Source organism: Penaeus chinensis, chromosome 37, assembly GCF_019202785.1.
Source record: "Penaeus chinensis breed Huanghai No. 1 chromosome 37, ASM1920278v2, whole genome shotgun sequence".
Taxonomy (NCBI): domain Eukaryota; kingdom Metazoa; phylum Arthropoda; class Malacostraca; order Decapoda; family Penaeidae; genus Penaeus; species Penaeus chinensis.
The window spans coordinates 484,074-504,073 of NC_061855.1; the positions used below are offsets into that span (position 1 = coordinate 484,074).

General features: G+C 40.8%; 1 protein-coding gene across 1 annotated transcript in view; it reads right to left on the minus strand.

Moving 5' to 3' along the window:
* Positions 1–6,235, minus strand: part of LOC125045597 — a gene marked incomplete at its 3' end in the record, with an annotated part of 109,255 nt that extends 103,020 nt beyond the window's left edge. The window contains 2 exon segments of the mRNA XM_047642962.1: positions 5,344–5,460; positions 6,024–6,235. Of these exon segments, the coding sequence (XP_047498918.1) occupies positions 5,344–5,460; positions 6,024–6,032 (126 nt within the window).
* Between the last annotated feature and the right edge of the window lie 13,765 nt (positions 6,236–20,000).

Below are 20,000 nucleotides of genomic sequence, written 5' to 3' on the forward strand. Positions count from 1 at the left end.
TAGTATCAGCAAAATAAGATAATGTAAAATATTTCGTAAATCAAAGAAAAGGGTGAACGGGCGAGACGGGCAGTACTCCTAACTGGCTCATTGGTGACTTAGTACAAGTATAGCCATCTATGTGTATAAACAATCAAACAAGTACTAACAGTGGGCAAAGCACGTGTCTACCCGTCGTATCCGTCGGCAAGGGGTTAAATATATATATATATATATATATATATATATATATATATGTATGTGTGTGTGTGTTTAAGTGTATATATATGCATATATATATATATATATATATATACATATATATGTATATTTGTGTATATATATATATGTACATATACACACACACACACACACACACACACATATATATATATATATATATATATATATAAACATATATTAATATTCATATATATTCATAAATAAGTAAATAATACATACATACATATATACATATATATATGTATTAATGTGTATATATAATATATACATATATATGTATCTATATAATATATATATAATATATATATACATATACAAATATATATGTATATATATATATATACATGTGTGTGTGTGTGTGTGTGTGTGTGTGTACACATATATGTATACATATATACATGTATATATATATATACATATATATATTATATAGGTATAATGTATACATGTATATATGTATATATGTATATATACAAACATTCATATATACACACACATGTATATATGTATACATATATATATGCATACAAGTATATATAAATGCATTCATATACATATATTCACACACACACACACACAGACAATTGTGTGACAAACGTACATTATACACTTTATATGTATCTACGTGTATGTGTGTGTGAAGCGAACGGCAATGCTAGTGCTGAACAAATAAAATAATGATACGAAACATTACAGAAATCGGCCCCTCGCCGGTCCATCCCGGCGTGTAACGAAAATATTTGATGAGGCTGCACAGCGAACGCAGAAGCATAACCAAGTGCGGTGTATTGAACGCATTCAGGCAGATCCTGACATGAAACGGGCTCACTGCAAAAAGCAAGAAAAAGCTCAACAGATAAGTTAATAAGGAACTTTAGACAATTTTCGAACTACGGGAAATATTACGAATAGTTTAAATACAACATGAATAATCATTTGTACTTTTATCATGCATCAACACTGACTAGTAAGTGCAGAGATGTTTACTTCTTAAAACAAAATTTGCATCCGCAGAGGAGCATGATTCGGAATGGCGTCTTGAAAGGAATCATGCACTGTCTACCATTGTCGCTTGCTATAAAGGCTACTGCATATACATACATACATTTGTGTATATATAAATATATATATATATATATATATATATATATATGGGTATATATACACATACATATATATGTATATATATACATATATATACATATATATATATTTATATATATATATATATATATATATATATATATTCTAGAGTTTTCCCTTCGACAGGTCCTTTTTGGGCCATTTCCTGAGATGTCTGCCATGAATACAAGGGAAAGAGGAGTCAGGTTACCCAAGGTTACAGAGTCCCCTCGACCCTTATTTCTATTAGTCCGATATATGGGAGCCAGACAGGTGCTCCTCTGGGTCGAGGAGGACCTGGGAGCATTAATGGCTAAGAGATGGCTCCATACGCCTCAGGACCAGAACCCCATGGAAAATTGTTACCTTTCACATATGATTTTTAAAAGTTTGGAAACAAAAAGAAATCGGATGGAGCTAAATCAGGGCTGTAAAGTGGATGTCGGACGATTTCCCGTCGAAATTCATGTAGCACAGCTACATCTTTTTTAGACAGTTTCCTCAAAACGCATTCATAATAAGCAGATGCAATTGTTTTCTTGCTCTCGAGGAACTCAACCAGCAAAATCCCCTCTACATCCTACAGTGGCCATGACCTTTTCTCTTGAACACTCAGATTTTGCTTTGACTGGTCCACTTCCACCCCTGGGCAGCCACTGCTTTGACTGAATTTTGCCCTCGGGATCGTACTGGTAGAGCCATGTCACAATTCTCTGCAGAAAAGCTTCAGAGTCCTCATCCCACTTGTTCAAAATTTATATTGAAAGATCTACCCTTGTTTGCTGCTGATCTAGGCTCAACAGCCTAGGGACCCATCGAGCAGAAAGCTTGCTTAGCCCCAAACTCTCCACCAGAATTGTGGCACATGGAGAAACCCGTTAGAGTGCAGAGAAAAGGGGGCAATTACAGTAACCAAGGAGGCCGGTGTTGAATTAAACCCACTTGGAAAGGTGAAGAGGCAGAGCCGGCGGAGGAGAATCAGATGAACACAATACCCTTGGCTGTGTGTGTTCTTACCTAGTTGTTCCAATACAGGAGAAGAGCTAAGTTCGGATGGTCTCGTCCGCTATATTTAAATTATCATATAACTTTTTAAACAGAAGCTCATTTTTAGCACGCAACGTTATTTGGAAGATTGTTCCATGTTTCAATAGTTCTGTTTCGGAAACTGAACTTCTTGACATCTTTCTCGCCTCTTTTTACTTTCAACTTGGCGTGTCCTCTCGTCCTTCTTGTGTTCAAAATTATAAAGTCATCTTTGTCGAAAAACACGAAAAACACATAATAAAGAGGTGAATAATAGAAGGGGGGGAGGGAAGGTAAAGTGGTGAAAGTGAAAGATGTCTAACGTCACCCTTCCTGTAATATAGTTGAACATTACTATCATGTCAACTCTTTGTGTGTGTGTGTGCGCGAGTGTTTGTCATTTCGTGCGCGAATGAGGGACCTACACCCTTGTACACACCATAACAAATTCAAAATATCACATAAAACAAGCATACAAGAATAAGTCCCCCCCCCCCCCCCACACCGCTGCCTCTCGACCTAGAATACCCGCATTGCCTCCCCCCATCTCCAACAAGAGTACCCTTAGACGCGGCCAGCCATCCCCACATTCATACCCAGCCTCCAGCCCGCCATCGTGGGGGTTGTCGCAAGTAAATCCAATGCACCGGAACTTGTTGCTGTGTTGACGTCACCTGTAACCTTACCTTGCATCTTGTTGCAATGTGCCTCGAGCAACGCCGGGTTTCGTGTAACAGGCTGGATAATGCATGGATAACAGGCCTTATGCAACGTCTACGGAGAGGGTTGACGCACCAACACGCTCCCACTTTGTGTCGTCAGCTTCTTTCATATTTGCTTGTTGTTTTTACTGGCGTTTCTTTGTTTTGGGATCCATTTCACTCTTGGTCTTGATGGGTACTTCTAGATAAAGAGTATGGGAGATAAATACTACTTTACGATCAGAAAAGGAGTATAATATTGCAGCCAGTTAAGCCAACAAACACAAACAAGCCAAAACCCTACAAACGCCCAAAGGCTTTTCACAGCGAAGTCAGCCCCAATTCTTACGCGGAAAGCCCGAGGAGCACGGACGCCGCCGCCGCCGGGAAGGAACCAGACGTGGAATTCATATGCTCAGCAAAGCCTTCCCTAATTACCTGTTCTCTCACTTTGGAGCTGACAAATACCGGGGAATATTACGGGTCGCCAAGGAAGGGCGAGGGGGTCCGCATGCTCTTGGAGGGCGCGAGGGGGGGGGGGGGGGGTTGGTAGGAAGTTTGGAAGAGAGAAGAGGAAGGAGGGAGGGAGGGAGGAAGGGAGGAGGAGAAGGAGAGACCGAGGGCGAGGGGGAGGGAGAGAAGTAGAGGGCGAGGGAGAGAGGGAGAGAGCGAGGGCGTGGGGGAGGGAGAGAAGTAGAGGGCGAGGGAGAGAGGGAGAGAGGGAGGAAGAGACAGAGAGAGAGGGAGGTGAAGAAACAGACAGAAACAGATAGTCGAAATGAAACAGAGAGAAATAAAGAGACAGAGACAGACTGGCAGGCGACAGAGAGAGAGAGAGAATGAGAGAAACACACACAGACCTCGAACAAACACCCACACGAAGACACAAAACAAACACGCCCACACGAGGACACAAACCAAACACGCCCGCCAGCAGCCGTGCATGCAGCCGCACACTCGGCCATGCGCGCGAGAGCAGACCAGACGGGCGGGAAGGAAAGGACAGCGACTCCCTCAATCACATTCTCGCGTCCTGGACGCGAATAACGAAGGCGTCCCGGGGTAAGCGTGTGTCTGGCGGACCGGCAAGGGGGGCTGTAACACGTTTATCTACAAGTGCGACCCAACACGATGCTCCCCATAAATAAAACATATTGAGTGAACTTTTCTCCTTACGTCCATCCTTCCACACCCGTCGAGCGCCTGTTCTCTCTCTGCGTCTCTCTGTTTCTATGTCTGTCTGACTCTCTCTCACTCTACTGTTTCTCTCTCCTCTCTGTCTGTCTCTCTCTCTCTCTCTCTCTCTCTCTCTCTCTCTCTCTCTCTCTCTCTCTCTCACTTTACTTTTTCTTCCCCCCCCCATCTCTCTCTCTCTCTCTCTCTCTCTCTCTCTCTCTCTCTCTCTCTCTCTCTTTCTCTCTCTCTCTCTCTCTTTCTCTCTCTCTCTCACTCACTCTACTGTTTCTCTCTCCTCTCTATCTCTGTCTCTCTCTCTCTCTCTCTCTCGCTCTCTCTCTCTCTCTCTCACATTCTACTTTTTCTCCTCCCCCCCTCTCTCTGTCTCTCTCTCTCTCTCTCTCTCTCTCTCTCATTCTACTTTTTCTCCTCCCCCCCCTCTCTCTCTTTCTCTCTCATTCTACTTCCCCCCCCCCCCTCTCTCTCTCTCTCTCTCTCTCTCTCTCTCTCTCTCTCTCTCTCTCTCTCTCTCTACTTTTTCTCCCCCCCTCTCTCTCTCTCACTCTCTTCTCTTTCTCTCTCTCTCTCTCTCTCTCTCTCTCCCCCCCTCTCTCTCTCTCTCACTCACTCTACCTTTTCTCTCCTCTCTCTCTCTCTCCCTCTCTCTCTCTCTCTCTCTCTCTCTCTCTTTCTCTCCCTCTCTCTCTCTCTCTCACTCACTCACTCTACTTTTTATCTCTCCTCTCTCTCTCTCTCATTCTACTCCCCCTCCCTCTCTCTCTCTCTCTCTCTCTCTACTTTTTTTATCTCCCCCCTCTCTCTCTCACTTTTTCTCTCTCCTCTCTCTCTCTCTCTCTCTTTCTCTTCTTCGCAATCATCCTATTCCTCTTTTACCCTCTCTCTGTCTTTCGATTACTTCCCCTCTCTCCCTCTCTTCCTCCCATCTCTCTTTTGCCTTACCGCTTCCTCTTCCCTTCTCCCTCTCTTCTCTTCCTTCTTTCCTTACCCCTTCCTCTTCCTCTGTCCCACTCTTACTCTCCTCTCTTCCCCTCCCCCTCCCCCACTCACCCCCACACAGACACACACAGGTACTCACCAGCGCCTCCTCTTGGTCCGGCCTCCTCTTGGTCTTCGCCTTCGTCTTCCAGAAGAAGAGGAACCTGCGGGACATGGCGACGAGGTGCTTGTCGGGCCCTCCCCTGCCGCTCAGGCGCTACAAGAACAACACCACTTTTACGGGAGGAACATGGACTGACACTGGCTATGGGATCAAAGCGCACTTGGGGTAACAGGTCGCGACGGTAACATAGGCCTGGGATAAGCTTTGTTGTTGTTTTGTTTTCGGTTCCCAGAGGCCTCTTGCTTAGATAGTTTTTTTTTTTTTTTTTTTTTTTTTTTTTTGCTTTCGAATGTTCACTTAGTTTCCTGAATCCATTTTAGATGTGGGGGGTTGTGTCTTTATTATAACCGTTTGGGATAAATCTATTCAAATTATGCTATTTAACCGTGTTTTGAAAATTTATATCTTTTATACCTTCTTCATAAACTCGTAAAAATGGAAATAGGCAATACTGATAACATAATTACACTTTAATATCAAAGAGATTGAGATTACTGATACAATATAAATATCTTATTTTTCTTATTTTTCTGGTTTTGCATCACAGATCAAAATATATTTTTTATAGAAATCACACACTCAAGAGATAAAAAGCTATATAATCAACATAACCATTATGAATAAATATTACTATGACGCTGAATTCCGTTACTAACATGAGACATACTCTACTTCAGGAAGAAAGGGCGTCAAAAAGATTCGATGAAATGAACTCTCGCGATTCGTAGTAGATTCGAAACAGATTCGAAGCAGATACGAGGTAGTTTCGAAGCGGTTTCGAAGCTCCGTTGGGGCGGGGGGGGGGGGAAGGAAGAGGGAGGGGGAGGCGAGGGCGGTCGCTCGGCTCAGTATCAGTAAAGGCGGACGAGGAGCGCCTTCCGTGTGTCCGCGCGGTGTTCACTGCACAGCCAATCTGACTCGCTGACTCTGCCCGCCGCCGCCGTGGCCCTCGCGCGCTCTCTCTCGCGTGCGCTCTCTCTCCGTTGCTCTCTCTCTCTCTCTCTGTTCCTGTCTTAATCTGTCTGCCACTTTATCTCTGTCTGTCTCTCTCTCTCTCTCTCTCTCTCTCTCTCTCTCTCTCTCTCTCTCTCTCTCTCTCTCTCTCTCTCTCTCTCTCTCCCTCCCTCCCTCCCTCCCTCCCTCTCCCCCTATCCTCCTCTTCCCCTCCTCTCTCTCTCTCTCCTCTCTCTCTCTCTCCTCTCTCCTCTCTCCCCCCTTCTCTCTCTGTATATATATTTATATATATGTATATGATGATGATCATCAAATCATCATCATCATATATGCATATATATATATATATATGTATATATATATATATGTATTTATATATATACAATATATATATGTATATATATGTATGTATATGTGTATATATATGTATATATATGTATATATACATATACATATATATACACACACACAAATATTTATATATGTATATATATGCGTGTGTGAGTGTGTGTGTGTGTGTGTGTGTGTGTGTAATATATGGAAGGGGCCCCTCAAACGAAGTCTTACAATAACGGAAATTCGCTAATATAAATAAATGAATAGATGAATTATATTGATATCGTTTGACATATTTCATATTATCAAATAAGTCAATGTAGACAAGATATTCATCGGCAAGAAATGTGCTATTTTATAGTAATTCTATTTAATTTGAAATGCATTTGCACAGGCTAATAGAGATATTTGCTTCAGTTCAAAAAATAAATAATGGGTTTCTTTTGTCATATATATCTTTTCACCCCCCCCCCATTTTTTTTATATTGGATGGGGGGCTCGAAGGATCAAGCCCCCCCCCCCCCCCCCCGCCCATAGATGGCTCCTACTCCGCTGCGCTTGTCTTCTTTCTTTCGTTTCTTTTTCTACAATACGAGTATACAGAGCGACGTCCTGCTGATGCCCTTTTTCAGTCAGCCCCTTGGGTCTGCCGAGAGAGGGCTAAGACGTCCTACTTATGTGTGTGTATGTAATTATGTATGTACATATATACATATATATACACATACATATATAAATGCACACACACACACACACACACACACACACACACACATATATATATATATATATATTGACATACATATTTATATATGTGTGTGTGTACGCATGTATGCGTGTTTATGTATACTGATTATTATCATTATTATCAGTAAGGGTATTATCATTATCACTATTGCTATTATTTTTGATAGGAGTATAATAATTACAATCCTTTTCATTATCATTGTTCAATTTGTTTATTCATTTTATCAATCTCTTACACCGTTACCATTATCTTTGTTAAAATCTTTATCATTAAATATATCGTCGGTGTCACTGTTATCACCAACAGAGTTCTCAATTGCTATTGCTAAACCCATTATAATCATTGACAGTATCAGCATCATCTCTCGTTGTCCGTTTCCTAATCGCGAATACCACGCCTTTATTTGTGTAGCTACTTCTGTGTGCATTTGCGCCGGCCACCTGAACCAAAATTCACCAGAGTGTGTAATGTGTAGCAGATTTACTTGCCCTGTCTACATATACAACAAAAGTGTTATGTTGACATGCTTGATTAATCAGTATTGATCAAGATTATTAATTCATCTACTCACGAGCCAATCAATCCTCAGCCTCGGCTGAAAGTGTAAACAAGAGAGATTTTTAGAGAAACTTGCTAATTAAGGCGTAACACTTTCATGAAAATAACTTTTAATTTCCAGGGATAACTCAGGTAATTTTAATAAGTCAGATGTGTATTTATTATGAGATTGTAATCTCCTACTCAATATACAGAAGAAAAGGATTCAAATAGGCAGCAACATGAAATTCAGATACTTATAAAATCGAATACTGCATCACCTGATAGGCAGTATTAAAATAAAGACACAAGGTTACTGCTTATAGTAATGTGAGTAACGGACACACATTAATTGGAGTATACTGACTGATATGAACTATATGCATTCTCAAATACTGTATCTCGAACGCTGTTTAACTATCAATACCACTTGTTTACTTTTATATAAGTAGGACGTGATAGCAATTGGACTGAAATATATTTTTCAAGGATTAGAAAAAGGAGATAGAGAAATGATATTCTCAGATGCAATTCAAATCGCATAGTTAAGTTTATAATCAAATGAATGAATGAAGGCCTATCTATACTGTGCGTATATGTATATATATGTATATATACATATATATATATATATATATATATATACACACACAAAAAACACACAAAGTTAGACATTTATTCATACACATATTAATATATGTGTATGCATATATGTGTATATATATATATATATATATATATATATGTATATACACATATGTTACGTATATATATATATTTTTCTTTTTTGCACATGTATATATATTTGTATATAAATATATAAATATGTATAAATAAATACTTACATGTGTATATATATATAGAGAGAGAAAAGTATATATTTATTGAAAAGTATATATATATATATTGAAAAATATATATATATATATATTATACATATATATATTCATATATACATATTTGCATGAATTACTATAACTATTACGAACTTCCTTTTGCAACCATAACAGGTTAAAATATTCATGACAATAATGATGGTAATATGAACCAACCCTAATATATATATATATATATATATATATATATATATATATATATCTATGTATATGTATATGTATATATATATATATATATATATATATATATATGTGTGTGTGTGTGTGTGTGTGTGTGTGTATACTTATATATGTAAATATATATGTATGTACATAAATATATATATATATATATATATATGTATATATATGAAAGGAGAAAACACTACCGTGTTGATACTATGGTATAAAAACCCACACTGTAAAACTAGATTTAATCTAGTTTTACAGTGTGGGTTTTTATACCATGTATATATATACATATATACTATATATATGTATATATATATAAATACTTATATAGGTATATATAAGTATATTTATTAAAAGAAAATATATTCTTATTTATATATACATATTCATATATATGTATATATATAGATGTATAGATAGATATAGATATACACTACACACACACACACTCATATGTATACATGTATATATATACATATAAATAAAAATATATAAATATATATATATAAATAAATGTATATCGATATATGTATATATATATATATATATATATATATATATATATATGTAAATATATATTTTTTTTTACTGGTGAAAAAAATCAATCAAATAGTATATCTATTCAGAGTCATATCTCTATCGACAATCGTTGTCTTTTGTGAGATCAGACAACTGTTGAGAACAATTGCTGCGAACAACTTGCTGACACAAAAAATAAAGCTTTCTGGTCTCTGGTTAATGATTTTACATTCATCAGAACACAAAACATGCAAATCCATCTCTGCAACGTATTAAAGCCTGAAATAAAACGAGTCGTATATCTCTTACTGTCTTTCGTCTTCAGTCATTGACAATTGATTTCATAAATATGGAAGAATTATCAGGAGTTCTGATCGTATCTTAACACAAATAAGTGATGTAACTATTAACATATAATTGCATGGTTACAAACAATATATAGGATAGAGAAATGTGACATATGGAAAGCAGGTTAACACTTATAACAATGATAATAACAATTTCAGAATAAAAGCAATGGTTACAAAGGAAACAGACACGATATCCTCGCGTTTCTATTGAGGAGATGCACTGCGCGGTTCAAATGCTTTGGTCTCTCATTCCATTCATTTCGAAACCAGCAACTCATTTGCTGGAAATAAAACAGATACCATATATGTCTGTTCTTGCTCCTGTTTATGGAATTGCTCTGTCTACAACGTCGTCACTATAGCGTTAAATTCTTCGTCGTTAAGGAAATATCATCAATGAGAATATTAAATGAAATATTAGTACCGACTAAATAGCTGGTTCGGCAGGGCGGGCGGACGCCGGCGCCACTCACACTAACAGCCGTGCAGTCAGTGTCCTTTCGAGAGACAGTTCCCCTCCTCCCTTGCGAACTGCCGTCAACAGGTATGGCATGTCATGCAGCGAAGCTGTGGTCATGTATTTGTTTATGGAAAATGGAAAACTAACAAAAACTGAGATGAAAATGCATGAAGATTACTCTTCGGTTGTATGTGTGGCACCAGACCCAATGTTGACCACCGTTGTCAATTAGTGTTAGGTGTTAATTGAACATTGCTTCAGTTCAACAAAATTGACAATTTTTTGCGTTTCACCAACACAAAAATGCTGCGTGTCCGTCAACTTCAAAATACTTTCATGACTTTGTCGGGCTTTGAGGCGAAGATTCCAAAACATGTGCAATACATGTCTGCCGCTGTCAGAATTTTCACAAATCGTATTAAAGATCCGACAGCCTGCGAAAAAATGTTTAAACATTCCAAAATTCCGAGTGTCGAAATTACAGTACGATGCATTCACAACGAAAATATTAAAACTGTTCAAAAGTAAAACAAGTTCCGGTGTCGGTGCCAAACCATGGCGAAATTATACTGCTTTCTTGAATATGTTATAAAACGCTCGGCAAGGTTTATTTTACCATCTGCTCAACAGTTCAGACATATTCACATTTCGCAAGGTTTAGGCAGGAATAACTTTATCAAGTTTTCAGTCCTAGAGAATGTATTTCATTAAATATGTATTACCATTACGAGTGTGCCATGTGTTTCAGGTTAATGATGAATTTATCTTAACCATGTATTATTAATGCTGTGCTTAACATCAAACACTACATGTAAAGACTGCGTTTTCTTTTAAATGTACGGAGCAGATTAGAATTATAATGTATTTAGGGAAGCATGGAGAGAAGGGAAGACAAGCATAATTTCTAACTACTCATTAAACTGTGGTGGCACGTAACAGACAAATAAAAAACGGAATTGAGAATCTCAGTGACAGTAGTAACAATGTTAGTAGGAGTGACGCAATAAAATGTGTTTATGACTATTAAAAGGAAGACGATTTCATTATTGTTTCTCTGTAGAAAGGAATAAACGTATTTACAATGAAGTAGATTGGTGCTTTGAGATCGTTTATAAATGAGTCATTATTCGAGTGATGGTGATGGTGATATGATCAAGTAAAAAAACAAAAAAACTGAAGGCTATTGATTGCCTTAAGTAATTGCGTAGGGTGATAAGAACGTTGTATTGCCGTTTGACGGGATGATGAAATCTGATATTGAATACCCGAGAGAGAAATGAACTCAAGAAGGAGGAGACGGAGGAGGAGGAAGAGGAAGAGGAAGAGAAAGAGAAGAAGAAGAAGGAGGAGGAGGAGGAGAAGAAGAAACGGAGGAGAATATGAATGGTGGCTGAGGACGAAGGAAAGGTCATTGGCGAGGAGCATGAACAAGAGGAGCAAGATATGAACAAAGAAGGAGGAGGGGGAAAAGAAATAGAAGAAGGGAAGGAGGAGGAAGAGGGGGAATAGGAAGAGGAAGAGGAGGAAGAAGATGAAGAGGAGGAAGAAGAGGAAGAGGAGAAAGAAGAGGAAGAAGAGGAAGAGGAAGAGGAAGAGGAAGAGGAAGAGGAGAGGAGGAGGAGGAGGAGGAGGAGGAGGAGGAGGAGGAGGAGGAGAGAAGAGGAAGAGGATGATGATGATGATGATGATGATGATGATGATGATGATGTTGATGAGGAGGAGGAAGAGGAAGGGGAGGAGGAAGAGGAAGAAGAGGAGGAGGAGGAGAGGGAGAGAAAGGATGAGGAAGAAGAGGAGGAGAAGGGCGGTCCGCCATTCTGCATCCGATGAGGATCATCAGCATCGCCAGCCGCTCGCTCGAAGCCCTTCTCGCTGTTGGTGATCTTGGTTTTGCCCCAAATCACGACTTTAATGGCCTTTTCGCGCTCTCTTCCCCCTTTTCTCGCTCTTTCTCTTTCTCTTTCCTCTCTTTCCCTCTCTCCTCTCTTTCTCTCTCATCTCTCTCCCCCTTCTCTTCCTCCCTCTCCCTCTCCTTCTCCCTCTCCGTCTCCCTCATCTTCACCCTCTACAATCTATCTCTCCGTCCATCCCTCCATCCGTCTGCCTACCCGCGTATGTGTCTCCGTGGCCGTTATTTTGCCTCTATTTCTTATTCCTTGATCGCTCCAGTGTTCAGCTTTTCCCTCCCTTCTTCTCTCTCCCCTCCTCTTGTCTGTCTCCTTCATCTCCTCTGCGTTTCCATTTTTCTTTTATCATTTTCCATCTCCATTTTCCAAATATGTGTAATCTCACACAGGTATTGTTGTATTTCGTCTGTTTTCATTTATATTCTTCATTTATTTGCCTTATTTTTTGTCATTTTATTTCAATTTTCTTTTATTATTTACTGTTTGTGTTGACTCGCATTTTCTGGTTATCGCTCTTCTCTTTTCGCATTTTCCTTCTTTGTCTATTCTATATCTCCCTTTTCTTCACATCTTTATCAATTTGAGTTACTTTCTTATGTTATCACTCTTCCCTCTTCGCCTTCCCTTTCCCCTCTTGGACTGCGTGTCCTCTTTGATTGCTTCCCTTTTTGAGGCGCTGTCGTCCCCCCCCCCCCCCCCCCTGTTTTCCCCTCAATGTGACTCGTTCATCTTAACCTGCTTACACAACTCCAGAACAATATTCAGATGGCAACTTTTTGCCTTGTCTGTTGTCAGTTGAAGTGCTCGAAACGGCATCTTTTTTCTGGCCTGTCAGTTTAGTGTCCTGAACGGCAACCTTTTCCTGCCATGTATTGTGAGGTTTAGTGTTCAGAACGGCATCTTTTCCTCCAGCGTCCTGCCAGTTTGGTGCCCGGAGCGGCAACGTTTTTTCTTGTGTTGTCACTCTTCAGCGTCTCCGTCCGCGTCTTTCCCCCTTTATTCTTGGCTTTCCCTTTTCGCTTTCTCTCTCCTGCAGCGTAGTCCATTCTCCCTCACTCTGCAACCTCTCCTCCTCCTCCTCCTCCCGCACATTCCCTCCCTGGCCTGCAACCTCCCCCTCATCTCCATGTATTTCTCCCTTGTCCTGCAACTTCCCCCCTCCTCCATCCCCATCAACCCCCGTTCACCATCCCCGTCCTTCTCCTCTCGTCCTGCAACCTCACCCATTTCCCACGTAAATTCTCCATGGTCCTTCAACCTCAATCTTTTCTCTGTGTATTTTTACTTCGTCTTGCAACCTCCCGTATATTTCCTCTCCTAGCTTGCCCCCCCCTTCCCCCGTGTATCCCCCCCTCCAACCCCGCTTTCCTTCCCTTGTCCTCGCTCTCCTTCCGTGGCGTGTCCTGCCCTCTTTCGCCTCCTCTGGCGGCCCTGCGTGTGCTGTGGCTTTCCCCTTATTGTGCTCTCCCCTCGTGTTTTGTTCCCCTCGTGTTCCACCGTCATCCGCTCCTGCTCCTCTCACCAGCTTCAATTGCTCTCTCTCTCTCTCTCTCTCTTTCTCTTTCTCTCTCTCTTTCTCTTTCTCTCTCTCTCTCTCTCTCTCTCTCTCTCTCTCTCTCTCTCTCTCTCTCTCTCTCTCTCTCTCTCTCTCTCTCTCTCTCTCTCTCTCTCTTTCCCCCTCCCTCCCTCCCTCCCTCCCTCCCTCCCTCCCTCCCTCCCTCTCCCTATCCCTCTCCTCTCTCTCCCTCTCCTCTCTATCTCTCCCTCTCCCTCTCCTCTTTCTCCCTCTCCCTCTCCTCTCTCTCCCTCTCCCTCTCCCTCTCCCATTTCCTCTCCCTCTCCCTCTCCCTCTCCCTCTCCCTCTCCCTCTCCCTCTCCCTCCCTCCCTCCCTCTCTCTCTCTCTCTCTCTCACTGTCTCTCTCTCCCCTCTTCCCCTCTTCTTTCCCCTTTCCCTTCCCCTCTCCCTTCCATGCCTCTCCTTGTATTGAGAGGGTTTTTTATGGTTTCATTCCTAATCTTTTGCTTGTCCTCTCGATTACCCGCTGCCTCTGTCCGTCTCTCTCTTATTCTTATTCCTGTTCTCTCTCCCTCCCTACCTCCCTCGTGACTGTGTCACGGCGTCTGTCCTGCGGAGGAATTCCGTCTCCAGCTCGGGCGCCTGGCCTTCGCTCGGTAAGTCTTCGGAGATTTCGATCCACTTTTCATATTGCACCTAGTATTGTTCAAGGAAACAGAGTTGACTAGTCTAGAAAGTGTAAAAAATGAAGCCATAAGGATTATTCTTGGTGCCCCTAGAACAACAAGGATTGTAAATATGAGAACAGAACTTAATTTGCCTTCTGTTTATGAAAGAATATTATATATAAATACCACTTTTAGTGTCAAATCAATTAGAGAACCCCTCCATTGTACAGAGTTCCAAAGACAACTAAAACACAGAATAGAAGAGCTAACTTTGAATGACAACACCGATTCATACTCAAATCCATGGGTACAAGTAACGTGTAAACACTTAGCTCAGCTGAACATACCCATAACTAAGACCCTACATGGACGTTCTGTACCACCGTGGAAAATGTCGGACATAAGTGTATATTATACGACTGCTCCCAAAAAAGACAGTGTCCCCCCTGCTATACTTAAGCAGTATGCACTTGCAATTATAAATGAGCATCTAGAAACTCTTTCCAATGCATAGGAATGTTACACTGACGGATCCTTGCAGTCTGGGAGTAGAGCAGGATGCGCTTTTGTTGTATATAAGAACAATATTTTGCAGCACCAGGATTGTAGGAGGGTTCATGACTGGGCTAGCACTATGCAAACCGAGTTGGCAGGAATACTCATGGCCACCGAATTTCTATTGAATCAAGGCTCAGGGGTCATTTTCTGCGATTCACAGTGCTCTTCAGGCTCTGAACACTCTAGACAAAGGTGCGGGAAATATTGCAAATGACATCAGGATAAACGTGTATCGTGCAAAAGAACGAGGCCATAATATACTTTTGTGTGGATTCCATCGCATGTTGGAATCCCTAGGCATGATCATGCTGATCGCCTAGCAAAGTCAGCATGTGACAAACAAAGAGGTCAGTACAGTTTGTAATGTCGAAGAAACTAATTGTAAACTGTGTAATGAAGAATATAAGCGAACACTAGTACATTATATCTCAGAGTGCCATGTGTTACAGCCTTTCAGGCCACCTAGCATGAGGTACCGAGAACTATGTAACTACTTCATATCATCTGATGTCTTAGAAGATATACTTATGTTGTATCCTAAATTTGGAATGTAGTATCACATAACCGCATATCAAATGTATTAATGCTTTTCCACGCCCAAGCTATATGCCGGCGTGGCAGATGAGTGGGTAAAGGACTGTGCAATTGTTCCTTTCCTTAAACTGATAAAGTACCAATAACAATGTTATAGGCTAAAATTCAATGTAATACCACTATGTAATGTTATGACCATGAATTAAATGTACCACAGCTTGCCCACGCCTGTGCAGTTAGCCAGGGTGGTAAATAAAGGACTAAACTAAACTAACTTCCCCTTTATGGTGCTTTTATGATAATGATATATAGATAACTAGATAGATGGATAGATATACTGCAACGAAAAATTTAGTTCTTCGGAGAGAACCGCATCTCGTATACATTCTTACTTCTGGATTTTCATGCAGTCAGCCACTTTTAGTTCTGTTTTTAGTCCTTTTGAGTACCTACGTGCACCAGTTGAAGCCTTCGACTGGTGCCTCAGTACGATGTCGCTTCTGACGCCTCGGATTCCCGCGCCTCCGTCAGGCTTTTCAGAGGTCGATGCTTTCTTGTCCATAGGGATGAGTAAATGTCTGCGCGTGCGTGGGGCGTATACTTCTTTGTCTTTGACATCGATGACATGTCCTCTTCATTCAGCGTTTGCCTCACAATCTCTTGCGTAAAACTCCGAAGCTGCCTTCTTAGGTGTGCGGAACTGGGGCTTAGAAGATCATGATGACTGGATTGTAATCAGGAATCACAGTCGGATCGATTATCGACAATAATGGTAATGATAATGTTAATGATGATGGCGATGATGATGATGTTAATTATATTAATGTTAATGATAATAGTAATATTGATAATAATAATAATTGTCATGATAATGTTTATGCTCATAAAGGTTATGATAATAATGTTTATAATAATATAATGTTTACCATGATGGTGATGAAGATGATGATGACGATGACGATGACCATGATGATGATAACTACACGAATCACTGAACAGAACACTGCCAGATTACTAACTTTAACGAGGAAGATGGCGATAATGGTAGAACGGGAAAGCATGAGTGCAATTCCTTCTCCTCAGCACCATCTTCAGACCCCGGAGAGAGTCACGCTCGGAAGCACAAAAGGGAGTCAAGTTGTCTTCGAATTCTTATTTCGGAATTCACTCGGCCAGTCTTTGTTAACATTAGCATAATCCGTTTGATTACTATTGTTTCTCGTAATGTATGGCAGGTTAACGGGATTATGTTTAGGATTGTCATTTTTTACAATCATTTCCGAGATTTTCATCATTGTTCTTATAAGAGGCAGCTCTCCTCTTCCTCTTCTCTCTCTCCATCTCTCTTTCCCTCCCTCCCTCCCTCCCTCTTTCTCTTTCCCTGCCCCCCCCCCCCCTCTCTCTCTCTCTCTCTCTCTCTCTCTCTCTCTCTCTCTCTCTCCCTCCCTCCCTCTCTCCCTCTCTCCCTCTCTCCCTCCCTCCCTCTCTCCCTCTACCTCCCTCCCTCCCTCCCTCTCTCCCTCTCTCCCTCCCTCCCTCTCTCCCTCTACCTCCCTCCCTCCCTCCCTCTCTTCCTCTCTCCCTCTCTCCCGCTCTCCCTCCCTTTCTCCCTTCCTCCCTCCCTCCCTTCCTCCCTCCTTCCCGCCCCGAAAAATAGATTTTATTACAATATCTTTGCTTGTCTTGCAATGCCACTTGCAACGTTACCTATCACAGCCACCCATTCATTAACTTGCAACAGACTTTCCCTTTATTTCGTGGGAGCCCTCCATCTACATCATCTATGATAATTACTTCAAACCCTCCCTTTTAACTTCTTGTATAATCCATCAAACATATCGCATTTCCATAGTGTGTCTTACGGCGTCGTCCGAAATCTCCTCCACAGACTTGCTTATTGATGTCAGCTCTTTGTAAATTAGCATAATTTACGGAGATCTTTGATAACCATAACTCACGTGCTCTGCGCTAATGCCGCGGAGTGTCGGCAACGTGTTCTCGACCTGTTCTGCAGCGCAGTGGAGGTTAAACCCCGACGTTTGTATCTGAAGTTGCATTGGCTGATGTGGCTTAGGTACGTCGCCGGAGAAAGCACATTGCTGGCAGCTGAGAGGTTTGAATTTGCAATGAGTAAATCTACAGTGAAAGATTGGTAGATAGGGAGATGACGTTTCGACATTATATCTATCAGAGTCACGTAATCTGGTGGATATATAATATTCGTTGAGGTGACCGACCTTGCAAGTGGGACCCTTCATTTGCATGCATGGCTTCTATAATAGTGTATTTTGTTGTTACCTACAGATAAGCATGTTAAAGTAATGATGCTATTACTACTACTACTGCTGTTATTATTGGTCATGTTATTATTTATCGACATTGCAAATACGATGAACAAAATAGATGTTAATGATAACACCAATAACAGCGACAAAATAATGACAATGAAACCCTTTCGGGCTCATGGCGGCATTCCCGCTTGGTCGGAGCTGAACTTCAGGGAATCAATAAGTGCAATTTTTGTTCTGTTCTTGCGTGTAATGGAAAAAGTTCGTCAGCTGTGATGAGCTGATGAACAAACGGACTGGGGATTATTCTGCTGCAATGTTGCACGTGCACGATGACATTCTTTTGATGCCTGCCAGTTGCCACTTCAAGGGAGTAGATTCTAGCTGCTGGACAAAGTGGGTAGGACGAGCAACGCGCAGGTGGGAGGGCAAGATGCTTCTCTTAATTGTGTTCTGAAGATGGCTTTAAAAGGAAAAATACAGTTTACACAAAAATTGCATACTAAGGCCGGTTTGCATATCACCAGGTGGATGAATATAGATATGAATATAATACACGCATATACGCAGGCACACACACACACACACACACACACACACACACACACACACACACACACACACACACACACACACACACACACACACACTCATACTCACACTCACACACACACACACACACACTCACACTCACACTCACACTCACACTCACACTCACACACACACACACACACACACACACACACACTCATACTCACACACACACACACACACACACACTCACACACACACACACACACACACACACACACACACACTCACACTCACACTCACACTCACACACACACACACACACACACACACACACACACAAGCGACTTTCGTGGGAGGGAAACCGGGATTCCGGTCTCTGAATCCCGGCGCATCATCGTGAAAAAGTCCGTATAACAAAGCGGGTTTCGACTGCCCACAGCGTCTCAAGAAAAGAATCAAATCCAGGCGGACGAAAATCGAAACGAACTCATTTAAATAAACGAAATTTCTTATGATAATAGTAATAGTAATGATAATGGCAGTGATGGCAATAATAACAATAGTAATAGTAATAATAGTAATAGTGACAATAGTAATAATAGTAATTATAGTAATAGTGATAATAGTAATAATAATAATAATAGTAATAGTAATAATAGTAATTATAGTAATAGTAATAATAGAAATAGTAATAATAGTAATTATAGTAATAGTAATAACAGTAATGATAATGGTAATGATAATAAAAGTAATAGTAATAGTAATAATGATAATATTAATAACAACAGCAACAACAACAACAACAACAACAACGACAACAACAACAATTACAAGAAAAAGAATAAGAAAAACAAGCATTTGCGTGCGAGCCGAGCAGCCAACCGTGACCGCGGCCGGTTTGCATGCGGTGTAATATGGATGTCTTCGTTATCCATTTACGCTTTGTGTGTGTGTGTGTCCATGTGTGCCGGTGTTTATATGTGTACTTGTGTGTATTTATGTGTACCTGTGTGTACATGTATGTATATGTACGGTCAGAAAAAAGGTATGGGTGAGGTTAAAAAAAAAGGTTTTGGGTGAGAGTGAGGGAGGGTTAGAGGGAGAGGGCGAGGGAGAGGGAGAGGGAGAGGGAGAGGGAGAGGGAGAGGGAGAGGTAGAAAGAAAAGTTGGAGTGGGAAAGGGAGAACGAGAAGGGAAGAAGGAGAAGAGGCAAGAGAAAGGGAAAGAAAGAGTAAGAGGAAGAGAAAGAGTATATGTATATGTATATATGTATATAAATGTATATATATATATATATACATAGTTATATATATATACACATATATACACACACATACACTTATATGTGTGTATATATGTATATACATATGTATAGTCAGAAAAAAATATAATTACCTTTACCTGTGGTACTGAGGAGTCGAACGCTTCTTTCTGTTGACACCTGACTACGGTGCTAACTACCTTGCCTCGCTATTCCGCACCACTTCGTCGATTTTTCATATTAGTTTGTAAAGATATATTTTTCCCGACTGTTCGCATGTATTAATGCACGTGTCTGTGTATGTGCGTATGTGTGTATGCATGATTTATAGATTTATCGACATATTGATATATTCTCGATGACACCGTAAATGGAAACAAACTTGCATGCGGCCG